The sequence below is a fragment of the Calliphora vicina genome, chromosome 4 (genome assembly GCF_958450345.1).
Source record: "Calliphora vicina chromosome 4, idCalVici1.1, whole genome shotgun sequence".
In the NCBI taxonomy this organism is placed as follows: Eukaryota; Metazoa; Arthropoda; class Insecta; order Diptera; family Calliphoridae; genus Calliphora; species Calliphora vicina.
The window spans coordinates 39311069-39330601 of NC_088783.1; the positions used below are offsets into that span (position 1 = coordinate 39311069).

At 29.7% G+C, this 19533-nt stretch overlaps 2 protein-coding genes across 2 annotated transcripts in view; one reads left to right on the top strand and one right to left on the bottom strand.

Annotated features, from left to right (window-relative positions):
- The window catches only part of Hers (Histone gene-specific Epigenetic Repressor in late S phase), a 384252-nt gene extending 380754 nt beyond the window's left edge, over positions 1-3498 (bottom strand). The window contains exon 1 of the mRNA XM_065506784.1: positions 3316-3498. The gene's annotated coding sequence lies outside the window, so the exon portion shown is untranslated. The remainder of the gene's footprint in view (positions 1-3315) is intronic.
- A 12735-nt stretch (positions 3499-16233) lies between these two features.
- LOC135957949 (uncharacterized) lies at positions 16234-17148 on the top strand. Its single transcript, XM_065508800.1, has 2 exons — positions 16234-16392; positions 16457-17148. Exons 1-2 carry the CDS (start codon positions 16339-16341, stop codon positions 17048-17050), a joined length of 648 nt encoding a protein of 215 aa, XP_065364872.1. The 5' UTR covers positions 16234-16338; the 3' UTR covers positions 17051-17148.
- Positions 17149-19533: the final 2385 nt, after the last annotated feature.

The window sequence follows — 19533 nt, forward strand, 5'->3', positions numbered from 1 at the left end:
GCTTGGGGGATTGGATTAGTGTGGGCGTGGCGCCACACATACAAAGTAAATAGTTACTTTCGAATATCTGAAGAACTTATGACTGAAGTTCAACCAAAAAGTAAATAATCAATTTCAAATATCTGAAGAACTATAATTCTGAAAGTCTTCAAACTTTGCATGATTCAATTTCTTATCATTGCATGAAATTTAACTAAAAATGGAAGGGATCGGAGCAGTGGGTGAGTCTCCTATAATACAATGTAAATAGTTATTTGTAAAGATCCTGAGAATTATTACTGCGAGATTCTTCAAACTTTGTCCAAATAGCTCTTTTTACATAGTTTGGCTGAAAATGGTGGCATTGGATTAGTGGGCGTGGCAACTACCATACAAAGAAAATAGTTAATTTTGCATATCTGGAGAAATATTGGGTGTGTGACTTAAAAATGAAGAATTTACAACAGATGGAGTAATTTTTAAAAGCGGTTTTGTTTTTAATAACTTATACGTAATTTTTAAGGGTACATATCTGTCATTTATTCTCAATTAGTTATTGAAAATTATAGTGTAAGCAACAACGTTTTTTTTTGCTGCCTTATTTCTTCAATTTGAAAAAAAAGTGCCGCTGAAGCACTCCGATTGCTAACCGAAGCTCAAGTTGTATGTGTTCCATCGGTTTCAACGTGCGAGAAATTGTTTTGTTCAGTACAGAAGTGTTGATTTTGACACGGAAAACAAATATCGCCCACGTCACACAGTGGCGTCCGTAGAACAAGTGAGGTTGCAAAAATCAAAATTCCATGTGTCCCTAAAAAATATTGAATAAACCTCTTTTATAGTAAATTGTCCAACGATTTCAAAAATCCTACTCCTATTACAATCAGATTTTTGGTTCAGAAGATATAGCCCTTCAAAGTTGACTGATTTTTAGGTAATTTGGTCCGCTTTCAGATACAATATATCGAAAACTATGTAACTGATCGTCATTATTTTTGATTCTTTTGATAGATAGATATATTTATTAAGAAAAGAATAAACAAAAATTGTACTGTTTGCTTTGTATTTGTCCAGGAAAATCGATATTTACCAACTATCCATTTTTGCAATATTTCTCAATTTTGAAGGAAAATAAAAAAACACTATTATTTCTATATTCGCCATATTTTCAAAATAAGTTCTTTGATTACTCCTTTACCTAATGCAAATATTCCCAGCTGCCCGTCATTGCCCCATTTTTTGCTAGAGGTAAAATTAGGAAAAAAGACGTGGTTTCAAAAATGACATATGTCCGTGAAAAACCAACCATCTTTTCTGGAATAATTTTAAATCATAAAAGCCTTTAAAAAGAAACATAAAAAATTAAAAATTTACTTTCAAATTTTAAAAAATATTTTATTTTACTCCCCATAAAATTGATATTCCACAAATTTCAACTTTGCTAACCCATAAGTATGAAACCTGAAAGGCGTAGAACCATTTTCAAACACTCATTTCATAGACTGATCAATTATCTATCATATGCCTATTAAATTTTTTGATTATCTCATTTGGTTCAAAAGTTATGATTTTTGCAACGAAAAAACTCAAATGGCTCCACTGTGCGTCAGCCAAAACAGTTTGAAGGCCAAGAATTGGAGGCATTATTCCATGAAGATTGTTGTCAAACTCAATAAAAGCTTGGAAAATCTTTGCGAGCAGCAAGTTTCATCCAAAAGAAAGGAAATTGGGTACCATACGAATTGAAGCCTAGAGACCTTGAAAGACGATTTTGCATGTCCGAAATGATGGTTGAGAAAATAATTTTTCCAGCCAATCTCATCACGTAAAGCCCGGCAAAGCAGCCGAATCGACATCAAAGCCATATATCCATATTCGTATCTATTATTAGCTGCTGGCTAGATCATCACAGAGAACCCGTACAGAAAGCAACTGATTCGTTTGAAGCGAGCATTGGCCGAAAAATGCCTAGAATATGTGGCCAGACATAAAACTGTGACACTCGACCACATATTGCAATACCTGTTAAGAAGTATTTAAAATGTAATGGTTGGGAAGTTTTGCCTCACCCGCTTTATAGTCCAGACCTTGCCCCGCCTGACTACTATTTGGGATACGCTTCACTTCATAACAGAATATCCGATATTGGCTTGATTCGTTCTTCGCCCCAAAAGATGAACAGTTTTTTTTGGCTCGGGATCCATATTGTTACGAAATTGTACTTGAATTCAAATATAACGATTTTAAGGGCTGATTTAAAAGTAGCATAATGCTTTCAAATAACAGTGCTGTAATAGCAAACTGTAACATATCTGTGGGCATTATTAAATAAAAGCTTTCAGTTGATTTGATCGTAACTTGGCAACGCTGTATTCGAATTCAAATATTCAGTTAAAGAACATTGTAGAAAGTACACCACAGATGGCGTATGTATTAGTAAGATCTAGAATATTCGAATTTTGACAGTTAAAGAACAATCTAGAGTGCAGATGGCAGTGTTATAAATAGTGGCAGAGGTTGCAGTCGTTAGTGAGTTTATCAGAGACGCTTTTCGAATAAACATCAACTGAGTGCCTTAAAGTGTGTTGTGTTTTTCAAGTAAATTCGTGTACATTATAAATTGTGTCTGTATTTCTGCGAATTTACAAACGTGTATAAAAAACATTGAGTGACTATTTAATTCTGTTGTTGTTGTACATTTGAATAAATAAAGAGTTGTTACCATTTTCAAACTACTAAACCGATTTTATTTGCAATCAAAAGTATCCGGTTTATTTAAAGGAAATAAACTAACGTTTTGAATAGGTTAAAACGTAACAATAGCTGTTGTTTTAAAATATTTATTTTTTGGACATGTTTTTGCGATAAAACCAAACATTTTTGGGATAGCTTTTTTTCTAAGTTAATTTGAAATATTATAAAGCTGTGATCGAGCCACCAGATGCCGAACTGATCGGTTAATTACCTGTAAATAACACGAATGACAACAAAGTTCATAAAAATTATGAAAAGGTCAGCAATAACTGGTCAGATTACAACGGAGAAATAAAGTACATAACATATTATAATCCTAGTTACATGTTGTCTTTATGAACCTCACTAATCGAATGTCCCTACATACAACAATTATTTGTAAATAACCACAAAAAAGAAGAAAAGAATTCAACAACTTATTTACGCTTATTCAATTTTAAACATAGTTTAGGCTTAATCAAAGCTTAAAATTTATTTAATTTTTATTAAAAAAATATATTTTAACATTGATTAAGCCTTAACAATGTTTAACATTTTGAGGCCTTAAACATTTTTTAAACGAACCACCTTAATATTACATACCTTTACATGTGAACTGCTTTAAATGATGTTGCTTTTTTCATTTAAGAAAAAGGAAAAATGAAGTATAGATGTTGAGTTATCCGTTTTGTAGAAATATATTTTTCCTTTTGTTTTAGTTTTACTATATTAAAGTTGGAATTTGAGCACAAGTGTTACATAATACTTAATTTGCTTGACACATTTTTCTAATGAGTATTTTGAGTTGTTTGTTTAAAAAGAATTAATTGTTTTTCTTTTTTTTTGTTGATTTATATTAGTTAATAAATTTTCACATTTTCATAAGATTTTTATTTAAAAAAAATCTAAAATTTTATTTATTGTATTTTAAACTATGAAGCAGAAGATTATAGAAATATTTAAATACTTTTGTATTGAAACACATATTATCACTTTTATTTAATTTATATTTCACTTTTCATTTACATTTTCTTAGTGTGTTTTGTATTTTTTATTTTTTATTTAGTATTTTATACCGGCTGTTTATTTTATTAGAACTATTTCATTATATTTTATGACATTTTAATTATTCTTTTTTATTTGTGTAAAGAATTTATTATTTGCATTATTTATTAATTACATTGGAGATGAATTAAGTTGTCATTCAAGGCAATGAATTAATTAATATTTAGTATTGACATTTTAGCGTTTTTTTAACAGAATAAATTTAAGATTTTCAAACCAAAAATTAATAATAATTAAGCTTTGTGATTTTATTAGGAATGACCGAAGGAATAATATAATTATAAGTTAAATTTCGATAAAATATTATTTATCTAGCTAGAACTATGGCATAAAATCGTACTTTAGGCTACCTAACTTCTGAACTAATCAGACAGGCCAGAGCCAACATGAAGAAACGTATTCTTGGAATCCCCTTCCCCTCGTGTTTAGAAGAGTTATCAATGCAGAGACGAATCCAGTCATTCAATTTTATTGTTCAATGTGGAAACACCAAGTGTCGAATAAGAAACTTGCTGTTTACTTCTGGAATGGAGCCAAGTGATCTAATTGTAGTATGGCTGCCTAACCTAGATTTTAACATGTGTATGTCCTAAGAAGGGGTTCAATTGAGCCTTTTGAATTAAAATGAGACTGTCTGATAGCTGGTCCAAAATAGGCAACGCATTACCGGTTATATAGAGTCAGTTACATACTCGCAACCTAACTGGTTGCTTGATCAGCTATGTAACTACACCCAGAGAAAAACAACTTAAAACAATAAAGAAAGTCTAGTAATGTTGACATTTTCTATTTCAATACAGAACAATATTAATGTAAAGTTGAAAATTATTGATTTATCGTATTTCAATATAAGAAATTTTTCTATTATAATGAACATTATTGAATTAATATGACGAGTTCTTATTTTTATACCCTTCACCTTCGTGAGAAGGCTATATATAAGTTTATCATTCCGTTTGTAATTTCCACAATATAATTTTCCGACCCTATAAAGTATATATATTCTGGATCCTTATAGATAGCGGAGTCGATTAAGCCATGTCGGTCTGTCTATTGAAATCAATTTTCTGAAGACCCCAGATATCTTCGGGATCCCAATCTTCAATAATTCTGTCAACATGCTTTCGAGAAGTTTCCTATTTCAAATCAGCAAAATCGATCCACAAATGGCTGAGATATGAGAAAAAAAGGACAACCTCGATTTTTAAAAACTAATTTTTATACCCTTCACCATGAGTGGCAAGGGTATATATAAGTTTGTCATTCCGTTTGTAATTTCCACATTTTTCATTTGCGACCCCATAAAGTATATACATATATTCTGTATCGTTATAAATAGCGGAATCGATATAGCCATGTCCGTCTGTCTGTCTGTGTGTTGAAATCAACTTTCCGAAGCCCCCAATTAACTTACATACACGATTCATACATCAATATCTCATCTCCGAAATTCTTCCGGCTCGGTCGCTATTTAAAATCGAGAAAATCGGTCCACAAATGGCTGAGATATAAGGAAAAAACTAGGAGAACCTCGATTTTTGACCTATTTTTGGCCTATATCTGGATTACTAAGTTATTAATATAGACAATATGGATATCTAATGATAGATATTTGAAAGACCTTTGCAACGACGTATATAAGACCATAGTAAGTTGGACATACATGGGTCAAAATCGGAACCCGATTTTTTTTTTCATAAAAATTTTTTTTTTTGTCATAAATTCTTTTTCCAAAAAAATTAATTAAAGAAATTTAAAAAAAAAATGTTGAAAAAACTTTTTTTAAAAAAAATTAAAAAACAATTTGAAAAAAAAAAATTTTAAAACATTAAAATGTATTTAAAAAAAAAATATTTTTAAGTATAATTTGGTGAAGGGTATATAAGATTCGGCACAGCCGAATATAGCTCTCTTACTTGTTTTTTTTTAAATTTAAAAAAAAAATTTAAAAAAGCTATTCGAAAAAATTTTTTTTCCAAAAAATTAAAAAAAAACAACTTTGGAAAAAAAATTTTGTTTACCTGAAAATATTTAAAATTTGTACTTTGAAGTATAATTTGGCGAAGGGTATATAAGATTCGGCACAGCCGAATATAGCTCTCTTACTTATTAAGTAGCAGCATTTCCCTGAGTGTAGTTATTTTAACGTGTTCAGGTGCTAATTGAGATCAAATAGCCAGTCAAAAACAAATCTCATAGACAGTGCAATAACCGATTGCTTGTAAATAAACCTTCCTCCGACAACTCTTCAATAGATTACTTCTGGTGGATAAAAGTGCAGTACAAAATAAATGTTGAAAGTGACTACTCTATAGGTTACTTATAGACACTAAAGTATCAATTGACTTCACGCAATATTCCATGCAGCTGGATATCAGTATACTTAAGCAAAAAAGAAAGAAAGTTTGTTCGAATTACTCACAAAAAAAGTGCAGTGCAAAATAAGCCTTTAAACTCTAGATTACTTAAGTAGACAGGTTGCCTACTTAAAGTGACTAAACTCTAGATTACTTAGAGACTTAAGTGACAATTGACTTCAGGACAGATTACCTGGGATGTTTAAAGTAACCAATTGACTTTTCTCTGCATTCAAATTACCCAAAATATATAAATTGGAGTCAGCCAAGTGATCAGACAGTTGCTTAACTGCTGGATAGTGCAAAGGTTCTTAAACGGGATTGTATTAGTTAGCTTTCTAAAATAATTTTGAAATTCGAATTAAAAAATTAAAAAAAAAAAAAAATGAAGAGGGGATAGTCCAAAGGGTCCTACATTAGGTTCCAAATTCCAACTAATAAATTTAAAAAATATTTTAAAAAAGCTACATATCGACGGCAAACACCTGATTTTTCAGCAGAAGCCAAAAACTGTTTCATTCCCTAAATAGTGAGTATTTAACAAATCGATCTTCCACAATATGATTGATAGGCTTCTACTAATTCCCTAAAATATAAATTATAAAATAAAACCCGTTATTCGCATTTTAAAGATAGATAAACCATTTTGTCTTACAAAATTTTCGATGTTAATATTAAAATGAGTAGAAAAACCATTTTGTTTGAAAAAAATGTTAAGTTTAAATACTGTTGTTTTTCACTTTTAAATAATTTTAGGATTAAGAAAAATAGAAGAAGAACTTAATTCAGGTCCAAATAATTATATGTATGGTTAGTGTTAGGATTTTTATTAATATGTATTAAATAAATTGCATTTATTTTCATAGACAGAATGATATTCATTAGGTATCACAGATTTCAATTCCTGTAGATGTTTCCATTTACTGGTGGATATTGGCAGATATTCTTGGTGAAGTGATTGTGGATCTATATATCCTGGGTATTTTTTGCATTCGTACTGGAAGATCTTTGTAATCATCATTAAAACTGACTTTGTATTTTACACTACCATTCGGTAAATATAAAAATGATTTTAGTTTTGAAACAGTTGGGGCCATTCTTAGATCATCCAGGACGAATACTGAAAAAGTGTATAATATTTTCATCGTTGACGTTTTTTTTTTTCGTTATATTGATATAATCATAAGGAATATAGGGGTTGGTCCTTCAACTTTTTTTAAATTTTTGCATGTGCACTGTCACATTCCATTTGAGTGAGAGACATTTTTGCCCAATATTTTTTTATTTTCTATTGAGTAATTAGACAAGGCATATGCGAGAAAATGGTAGCCGCAACCATAGGAATAAAAACCTATAGGCAAATCACCCTTTAGGCAGTGTGTCTTAAGATGAAATTTGAGGACAAAAATGTTGCCATATGTATTTACATACTATATGCAAACTAGTGTGTCCCAAAAAAAGTTTTTTCTTATTTTCATGGGTGCTCAAGCATAATTTGAAAGCTTATAGGGTAGAGTATTTTTGAGATTTTTCGGAAGTGGTTTAGAGGTCGCTCAAATTGAGTTTTTGTTGGCCTTTTTTGAGTTTTATTCATAACTTTGTCAAGACCCACGATTTTCATTACTTTTGAGGACACAGTTTAAAAGAAAAATATCCGTGCTTTTTTTTGTGTGCAAACATTTTTAGTTTTTGTAATGAATTGGCTCATTGAGGTGCCCTACATTACAATTTTTCGAAATTTTTCCATAAATTTTGTAAATAAGGCTTTATAACTTTTAAAATTTTTATGCAGTTTGAAAGATCAATTAATTCTTTATAATTTAGAGACAACAAACCTCTTCCGAAAAATCTAAAAAAAATCTCAAAAATACTTTTTACCCTATAAGCTTTCAAATTATGCTTGAGCCCCAACATCATTTTTTTTTTTTGGACACGCTAATGCTCACTATGTTAACTTATAATATTTTTGGCTAATGTTGGAAGTTTATTACCCAATTATCGAACATTTTTTCCGTTAAACTATGTGAAGATAGAAACATTTTGAAAACATTTTTCAAATCTGCGTATTAATATTCATCATTTTGCCTTCAAAAAGAAAGTGTTTATATAGGTAAACCAAACAAAAAATATGAATAAGTCGCAAACAAATCAACATTTTGATCAGAAATTCATACCATAGCAAAAGTGCATCACAGGGAATAGCATCAAAAACTCATTTTTACAAAATCTGCAGATAAACCATTTTGGATAAACGCCGTGGCGCGCCGTCAATATGTAGGTACATACATAGCTATTTCAGAAAGTTTTTTTACATTTGCAGCAAAATGTTTAAAAAGGAACTTAGCACATTTGATTTCTAAGCTGTGTACTGTTAGCTTAAAGAAATTTTTAATTTCAGTATTAAGTATTTTATTATTTAACTGTCCAGGTTCATTACAAAAAAACTATTCCATTCCTCATACCATTTCTAGTAAACATGTAGATAGATATACAGAAAAAAACGGCAAAAGGCTAAAATGTCAGCACTAAATGTTATTTTAAAAGATTTCTTTTAAACGTTAAGAATTGAAAACCATTTTAATACAATATTTTATTAAAATATGAACTTTAACACATTTTATTTTTTTTTTTAAATAAAAATTCTGAAACTTTTTATGTTAATTCACTTTAACTGCACGTTTAAATTTATTTAATAAACTATTAAATTATTTATATTTAGTTTAAACACTTTCATTAGCATTTATTTAATATAATAACGATTATTACTTTTTTATGGTAAAATGAATTATTAAATTTATTTTTTCAATTTGCACAAAAAACACAAAAAAAAAACTGTATGCAAAATTAAGACAACAAAAATTTATGATTTCAATGTCGTTACGTTGTTCCCCTGCCCCTTTAATAAACCATTATTTACCAAGAGAGAGAGATATTTTATTGTGCAGAGGGAGAGCGACACAAACAGAGAGTCCGAGAGAGTGTTAGAAGAAACTAGAGTTTTTGAGCAGTTTTTACACAAATATCTGTATAGATACTTTACAGATTCCGAAAAGAAATAAATTGTACTACAGAAATGAAGAAAAAAAAATTCATAGATACACATACACAAAATATCGACAATGAAAAAATATTTAAAGAAAAAAAACAGCACAAAAAAGCCATACACTGAGTAGCGATGAAAATGTAATTAAAAATGTATGTAAAATAAAGTAAAAATTTTATTTTATTTTTTTCACAATTTTGTATAGACATCGTAGAAACTCATTAAAAACTGGGCGCGTTTTAAACAAAAAGAAATACAATACATTTTATTTTTTATATTTTTTTGCATGTAGGTATAGATAGGTAGTACAACTTGCGAAATTATTTTAGAGATTTTCTCATACTTTTTTTTCTGTTTAATTTATTAGACACTTTTGAAAACTTTTCATTTAATGTAGGTATTTATTTTAAGAGTATTAGCACATTATTCATTTATTTAGTGGGGGTAAATTTTTTCACTTTATAAAATTCATTATTTTTCAATGATTTATTTTTGTATAATTTTCCATTTTTTCCAATATTATTTTTTTTGTTTTCTTGCTTGTTACACAAACGCGTTTGAGTAGCACAGAATACACTAAACTAAAAACTGACTGAAATTGTATATTTCTTATTTTTCTTTTTTTTATTTAGTGTGAGTATTATTGCTGCTGTTGTTGTTTTTGTTGTTGTATAATTATTATTATTTAGCGAAAATTCCAACCGGGAACACAAGGTATCTATAAGATTTTCGGCACAATACTGGATTCCAATTTACATGAATTGGGAGTCAAAACTGGTACTAAAGGCGGTTTGGTTTGTTCACTTTCAGCTGAAAACATTTATTATGTTTCGTTGTTGTTCTTGTTGTTGTATCGTCCTCTGTTTAAGTTGCTTCTTTTTTCGTATTGTAGTTGCTATTGTTGTTGTTTTATTTACACATTTATTGCATTTTAAAATATACTCTTCTGCACGTCTTTTATTCAAAGAGAGCTCTTTCTTACAGTCGCTCTCTCTTCTCTGCAAAAATTTTTTTATTTCTGCTCATTCTATCATTCAATCTCATTTTCCCTAGCTTACTCTCTTTTATTACTAATTTTTTTGTAGCAGGGTTGAAAGGTTGGTTACAAATGAACTCATTCTGGTACAATGGAATTGTGAAAAATACCCTAGACCTATTTGGTACTAATTGCAAACTTCTATAGTACTGAGGCCGAATTACAGCATTCAATATCGACCAAATTCATTATAATTTTCTTATTATTTTATTACAATTGCGATATCGGAATTATCTTTCGATGGGCCCTGATATTTTAAACTAAAGTAATAAAAATAAGATTTTATTATATCAACAGTTCAAAATCACACATCTCAATACCGACACTTTTAAAATTATTAAGTGAAATATATCAGAAAATAATTTGTGCAGAGTTTAATGTTTCCAAGATCAAAAAGTAAAGTCGGATAATTTTGAGTCAAACTAGCATCGATATCCCATATCTCAAATCCCAAATTTCACATTTTCAAATTTTTTTTTAAAACGAAAATTCCAAAAAGTATCCAAATTGTTTTGGATTCTTAAAACACTAACTCCCATTTCATTATATGTTTTAACATAAAGTTATACTGACAGTTTTCATACAAAAATTATTTTATTATTTATTTTTAAAATTAATTATAACCAAATATTGTGATAATGGGGCCAAATGGAATTATAAATAAAAATTTTAACAGTTGTACCTATTATATGTTAGTGTGGTGAACAAACATTTCGTAGCAAATTTTCTAATATTTATTTTCAAATTGTTTATAGGCAATAATAACCCTTTTATATCGGCTGAAAATTTGCTAAGAGATCATAGTTACACCTCTACACTAACAATAATTACTAATAGAAAATACATAAAAATGTTTTTGTTAAGATCAATTTCTGTATTATATTGGCCCATAACTATTTTACTTGGTCTTCATTAACCCATTATGACCTAAAGTCAAAAATACAGTTTTTAAAGCAACTTCACATATCCATTAATCAAGTTAAATTTCGAAATTTTGCAACCAAAATAAATATACATATACTAAAACTATTTTTTATACAATGCGAGCTCGTTTTTCGTGACTAATTAAAAAACAAAACCCAAAATTTTATTGAAAAATTTTACTTAATTTTTAAAATTAGAATTGATATACTTACATTTTAAACATTTTTAAAGAAATTGGAGATTTTGAGTTGCTTTTTTGGCAAATTATTTTTTAAAATAACAGCTAAGTGCTTATTTGAGTGTCAGCTTATCATTTTCCAAAGCCGCATATGTATACTTTAATTTTGTTTTCTTTATGAGCACTATCGTATAAATCCTCCGATTCCGTATCTGATAATTCCATTTTCTCCTCATTACTTTCCACATGAAATTCTTTTTGAAACATGTTGTTTATGTCAGCATTCGTTAAAAGATGTTCCGTATTAATGCTCATTATCGTAATCCTTAAACTCTTTCACAAATGTATCAATAAGATCGAAGACAATTTATCGCCCATACTTTTTAAAAATCTAATTCCATGTCGGCGCCTTAATTTCTTCAACCCTTCACTGGCATTGCAACCTGAATTGGTTGATAAATTTTTGGAATTCAAATGAATGGGTTTTGATCGCGAAATCGCTGCTGATAGTGGAAAATTAGTTTACCTTTGTTTTACAAACCACATTCTTGGGTATTCAGCTTTCTTTAAGGTGCAACGTTTACCAAGTCCACTTTCTATTGTATGTACGAACTTTTTTTTAATGAATTTTCTTGCTTTATAATGCAGTAAGCCGACAAAATTGAAGATAAAATTCATCCAAAAAGTTAATATACCAAAAGACGGAGATTTCCGTTTTTAGATTATAAACATTGTAGTCGCGAAAATAGAACCCATTTTACGTAAACTGTCGCGATTTTAGAGCATGTAATTTTAAAAATTAATCCGTCGTGATAATTTGTAGTGGCGAATACCGCGCTTGCACTGTACTAAGAATCGTTTACATTAATTTTTTTTTCAGAATATAAAGCACGAAAAATATTTCATGTAAACGAATTTTTCGTGCAGTAATGTCTTAATTTTTGTACAACTAAAAAACCGATAAATGTTTATTGTGCTGTCATAATCAACTAGCCGCCGAGTTATAAAATATTAGAACATTATGACAATATAAAACATGATACCTTGTGAATCCACTAAATTACTGTAATAAATATCATTATTTTAATGAAGATGTATTCTCCCCAAATGTTTATTAAACGATATTTAATTTAAAACTTAATTAAATATGTCATAATTAGGTAGTTAGAAAAAGTACCTTTTATTTTACAATTCCCCATAAACACTCGATATAATTTTCATTTCCCATCCCTATTCATTCACTCTCATTACTTTTTTGCAATTACTCTGCACTCTGCTGCTAATTTAACATACACAAGTTTTTGTTAGTGCTTTTGTTTTTGTTTGCGTTCTGCCAATTCTGTTTATTCTCCTTTAGTTTCCCACAAACTTTAATCGTCAAGTTTTGTTTTCGTCTGTTTATTTGTGTTAAACATGTGTTTATGTTAGCAATAATTTATTTATTATTTATGTTTTTGTTGATGTTGTTGTTGTACAGCGTTTGCTTGCTTTACTATAGTTATCGTCTTTTGTGTTTTCATTTTGCTTTGTACGCTGTTAATAACATTTGCCCAAAGGGGGGTTTAACTCTGTTAAATAATGTTGTTGTTATGACGAATTTCTGTCTGTTTGTTAACATTTTTGTTGGTTTGTTTATTTTGTTTCTTTTAACATTGTTTCCGCTGGAAGCCAACAACAACACAAAAACTTAGCAGTAGTAAGAAAAAAAAGTATGTATGCAATTAATGTAATTGAATTTTTCTAAATTACTGTAATTGAAATTCCATCAGCGTAAACTGTCATTATGTATGTTGGTAGGTAGGTAGTACATTCATATGTTTATACTATAAACTTTATAGTGATTTATGTTTTATGTAATATTTTTTTTTTGATTTTTGTCTAAATTAGAAAAACAAACTTATTTGTTTTTTTCTATATAAATTTGGATTTTCTCAATTTCAACTTGAAATAGTAAAGTTATAAAATCTAATAAAAACATCATAAATAATATTAATGATTGCGACATTATAATGTTAGGAGAAATTTCGGATAATTCACATCTAATATTATTATCAGCTTCCATACGTGAATGGTTGTTTTATATATAAGAATATGAATATCACTTAAATGAAATGATTCAGGGGGCAAAAGCTTGTGAGAAACCCTATTTTAGTAATGGATTGAAGCAAAATATTATCAGTGATAAATATTCAATATTCTGACAGAATATTCGGTTGCGGATTAGTCCAAAAATCGGAAATATGTTATGAATATGAAGGCCAAGAATGAATCAAGCCAATATCTGATACTATGTTCCAAATTGAAATGTATCCCGGAGAGAACGTTCTGCTTCGATAAAAAAAATAGTAGTCGGACGGGAAAAATTCTGGACTATAAAGCGGTGAGAGAAAACTTCCCAACCACTTCATTTACATTACTCGCTTCAAACGAATGAGTTGTGTTCGGTACAGATTCCCTGCGATGGCTTGGTCAGATTTCAGCAGCTCATAATAGATATATAAAGTACGAAATATAAAGCATTACCTTAGCGTCATGGATATTTGGCTTTGGTGTCGATTCGGCTGGTTGACTAAGCTTCACATACGATCTCTTACTCTTCGGGTTATCGTAATGGATCCATTTGTCATCGCAAGTAATGATTCTGTGCAAAAATTATTTTATTTTATAGAGTTCAGACATCATTTCGGTCATGCAAAATCGTCTTTCAAGGTCTTTCGGTTTCAATTCCCAAATTACCATGATTTTTCAAGCTCTTGTTGAGTTTGACAACAATCTTCATGGATTATCTAATGCTTAGAATTCTTGGGCTTCAAACTTTTTCGGATGTTCTGGGCGATCGTTGTTTTCCGTGTCAAAATCACCACTTCTGAACCGAACAAAGCATTTTATTTCAAATTAAAGAAATAAAGCAAAACTTCCCGCATATGATGCTTTGTTGGCACAAAATTCGACTTTTTCAAGTAAGTAAAAAAACTTTGTTGTTTACACTAATTATGAACCGATCTTCAGAAAAGATGGTAGAAAGATTTAGGTTCATGTTCAATTTCATCGCTATATTAATTATTATGTTACAATTATGAATATTCAAGTCATTTTCTTAGGGAGACCTTGTATGGGAACTAGGGACAAATGTTGTCCGATTTTCGCAATACAGTATAATTTCAGAGTACTTAGAACTAATTTGTGCAAAATTGTATTAGACTTGTCTCATAATAAACATATTTATGACTGCTCAAACAGTATTCCGGGGAGACATTTCTATGGGGGCTAGGTGAAATCATGGACCGATATTGCCCATTTTCAATACCAAACAAACCTTGTCAACAGAGAGTATTTCGTTTTGGCCCTATCGTGCTTTCAACAGACAGACTGACATAGCTACACGCAGAGAAAAAATATAATTGGGCATGGTTACTGTAACCATTTAAATAGTGTTACAAGATTTTTAACTATATTATAGTCACAGTAACTATTTACATGATTGTGGTAACCATAATATGGTTAATTTATGATTCACATGATTGTATCAACCATATATATGGTTACAGTAAACAAATATATGTTTGTGGCAACCATATTTATGATGAATAATTTTATCATAATATGTTGTTCTCAGATTATGATAAGCCTTAAGCCGACAGCAACATAATATGATAAGTCCTTCATCATATGAATGGTTGTCACAAACATATATTTGTTTACTGTAGCCATATATATGGTTGATAGAATCATGTGAATCATAAATTAACCATATTATGGTTACCACAATCATGTAAATGGTTACTGTGACTATAATATAGTTAAAAAACTTGTAACAATTTTGAAATGGTTACAGTAACCATGCCCAACTATATTTTTTCTCTGCGTGTAGATCGCCTTAAAATCTTTTTATACCACAAAAGAAACTTTATCATATGCGGTTATAAAGGAGACGATTGAGTCTTTAATTCGTTCAATACATCGTCGCTGTGAAGCAGTAATATAAAACAAAGGAATATCCAACAAAATAGTGAGGCACTAAATGGGCCAGAAAAGAGATTTCAATAAACTCAATTATGAAAATTCAAAATGTTTATTTTCATAATTTTTAAATGTTTTTACAATAACGGACACGATATTTTAGAGGTAACTCTAAATCTTCTGTCGGAGATTGTGGCAATGAACCATGATCATGTGATAATCTCCGAATGGGGTTGTGAGAATAGAATCAATTTTAATGCACGCAAGACTCAAAGTTGTATGTTAACACACAAAGGCAAGAAAGATCTGTTTTTATGCTAATGTAAATATTAAAGAATCAGAAGCAATTGATGTCCGAGGCATGATTATTGCGGTAAAGTCAATTTTTCAAAATTCAAGAAGAATTCTGGCAACACCTTCCGAAAAGACTTTGACTTTCAGAGAAATACAGAAAAGTATAGTTCTTCGACTATGACTCTTACAATAGTTCAAATTATTTTTATCTCACACTTAATAACAACACAAGCGAACTAAAATTTTCGATAATTTTTGTTTATATTCTTAAAAATAGTTATAATTTGCTGTCTACAAATTAACACACTTTATTTCTGATATTATTGCTGGAATATTAAAATTGTTTTTATAATTTAAGTGGCGTTAATCTAAATCTTGATTAGAAATAAATTTAATGCAAGCAAGACATGAAGTAGGAAATCCAGGCAATCTGAAGAGTTGATAGTTAAATAAGCAGTGATTTTGATTATTCATACCTCCTGTCAACAAATAGCTTTTGTTTAAAAATCGAATCGAATCTAGATAGAAGATTAGTTTGCTGCACAATACATAATACCTACTTGTAGATATGTACATAAATATATAGTAAACAAATTTCTTTTTATAACCAAAACAGATCTATTTTGATTGAAAAGTTAGTGCTAATCAACCTTAAGTAGAAGATACTAAATGAAATAGAAAATGCTAACTCAACAAAAGGTATATAAGACGAAATAATTTCAATTAAAAATCAATAGTCAATTGTTAATTCAAGAGATTTGTTACCAAAATGAAATTCGCTGTGTTTGCTTTCATTGCCAGTTTGTGCCTAGTGGCTGTTACCGTAAGTTAAAACCTTCTATAAAAAAATACAATCTAAGCTAAAAAGAAACTCTCTAATGTTTTAGGCCAAAGCCACTGGTGAGTTAATGGTCGATTATGAAGACATCCAGCAATATGAATACATTGCCCAGGAATTGGCTGAAGAAATTATGGAAATTGAGCCTCAAGGTGTCTTTACTGGCATTTTCTTTGTGTTGAAGAAAGTATTGAAAACTCTTAAAGGTGTCAGTTGTGCCGTCGATGAAGTTCTAAAGATCCAAGTTGCTGGCCACAGATTCTTAACCGATATTGCTGCTTGTGGTGGTGAAGTCTCTCAGAAAGTACAAACTTTAATTGATGCCGTTAAGGACATTATTGAAACCAGCAAGGCTATTGGTGGCATAAATGAAGCTGTTTGTGCTAACGATCATAATGACAGACTTCTTAAGGGTGTTGTGTCCAGTATTAAATCTGGCCACAAGTGTGCAGCCAACATGTTGAGCAAACTTTTGCGCTTGAGCAGACAAATTAAACGTGCCATCAAATTGATTATTCAAATTAAGAATGTTCCCGGTGATACCAGCAGATGCGTTTTGGACGCCGTTGATACTTTGGAGAAATATTTCACTGAATTCCCTGCCAACATTAAGGCTTGCTCCAACTTGCCTTCATACCAGTAAATTTTTCATTGAGGACGGACTCCCTGTTTCTATTGTGACGGTCAATTCTTATTACGATTAAATTGTTTTTAAATAAATAAATTTTTATATGCAGAAAACTTTTTTTATTTCAATTATATCACTATTACGTGGATCATGTCCAACTAGCTCAAATTTTTTAAAGCAGAGCTTTAAAACGGAAACTAAAGAGCTTGCAAGTCAATTGTTTTGTAGATTGTTCAGGAGGGAATCTGATCAGAATATTTCTGATGAAAATTCAATGATGGACTCTGTTTTCGAATATTTTTTTACATTATCAATACTTGAGTTGTGAACTTTAACGTATTTATTGTTTTTCTTCAACAATAAAATATTGTTACGAAATTGTACTTCAATTCAAATATAACGATTTTAACGGCTGATTTAAAAGTAGCATAATGCTTTCAAATATCAGTGCTGTAATAGCAAACTGTAACATATCTGTGGGCATTTTTAACATTGAATAAAAGCTTTCAGTTGACCATTGATCCTAAGTATGGCAACGCTGTTTGCTGCGACCGTATATTCGAATTCGAATATTCAGTTAAAGAACATTGTAGAAAGTACACCACAGATGGCGTATGTATTAGAAAGCTCTAGAATATACGAGCTTTGACAGTTAAAGAGCAATCTAGAGTGCAGATGGCAGTGTTATAAATAGTGGCAGAGTTTGCAGTCGTTAGTTTATCAGAGACGCTATTTGAATAAACATCAACTGAGTGCCTTAAAGTGTGCTGTATTTTAAAGTGAATTCGTGTACAATATAAAGTGTGTCTGTATTTCTGCGAATTTATAAACGTGTATAAAAAACATTGAGTGACTATTTAATTTTGTGGTTGTTGTACATTTTAAATAAATAAAGAGTTGTTACAATTTTCAAACTACTAAACGGCTTTTATTTGCAATCAAAAGTATCCGGTTTATTTAAAGGAAATAAACCAACGTTTTGAAAAGGTTAAAACGTAATAATAATAAAAAACCTACATCAAAACTTCATTCTTAACTTTTTAAAAAAAAATTTTAATTATTCGAATAATTTTCAACGTCTGATCGTATTATTCGAACAAGTTAAAATCTCTTATTCGAATTATTCGTTTTATTCGAACAAGATAAAAATCGAATAATTTGAATGTCCTAATATCCATATAAAATTTTAAGACGAACTAGCTATATCCGTCCGTCAGTCCGTCTGTCTATTAACGACACATTAGAGCATACACGGAAGGACCTAGGGCGATGAAATTCTCCTCAAATATTCTTTGTTGATCAGAAATGTTTGATATAGAAATCGGTCATATAAAACCAGAGTAATGTATCAAAATGTGAAGCAATCTGCAAGAAATATTAGCATATTGATATTTTAAATTTTTTTCAGATAATAGATTACAATTTTACAAACACTATTTCTATTATAAAAGAATAATAGTAAATCGGTCTGTGATTTCTAATAGCATCCATACAAATTTATTCCCCAAATATGGCTGTCTGAAATATAAATGTGGTATCCATACAAAATTTAATATTGAAAATAAGCAAAATCTGACTAAAATAAATGTTTATATACAAAATGTAAAATAAATCGGTGTAAGTAATATTGAATATATAAGATTCGGCACAGTCGAATATAACACTTTTACTTGTTTAACTAACAGAAACATGTTAAAGAAATCGGTCATATATCTTATATATGATTTCGGATAGGCCAAATCCAACATTTCGACATAAAATGGGTTAATAAAATGTAAAACATATTTTTCTAGAAAGCAAGTATTAATAGTGGTTTGTCGGCGAAAAAAAAAATACAAAAATTCAATATTTTCTCAATTTTCATATTTAAAATCGATTATTTTTGGACTCGTAAAAGGCATTGCTTTGAGACTTTTGTTATGTGAGTTTTATACCCACCATCAAAGAAGATGGCGAGCTCGATTCGATTACAATTTAAAAGTTTCAGTTTGTTGGAGATTGGGCCAAATAATAGATTCGGTTCTGAAAAAAAAAGATTTGAGTCGAACTATAATGATTTTCATGATCGTTTTTTATCACTTTTATGAAAATAATTTTTAAATTTTTTTTTATATTGTGCACATCTAGAGAAAAAAATCTTTTTAACCAACTTTCATCAATATTGGTGGACAATAACATATTTAAAGGGTACCACAAAAAAACGTGTGTCCTATTTATATATAAGATCGTGATGAAACCTAAATCAATCTACCAACTTTTGTGTGATCAGTCCGTAATTGTTCATATAAATGTGTGCATTAAAATAGAGTGACTGTTTAAACTAGAGTGTCCAAAAAAACCTGCAAATTTAAAAAACCGGTTTCCGGTTTAACCGAAAAAGTGTGTTTTTGAAAAAACCGGTTTTTATTTTTGTCTTTTAAAACAACCGAATAACCGGTTTGGGTTTTTGTCTTCAAAAAAACCGGTTAACCTTAGATTTATTTTTACTTGGACGCTAA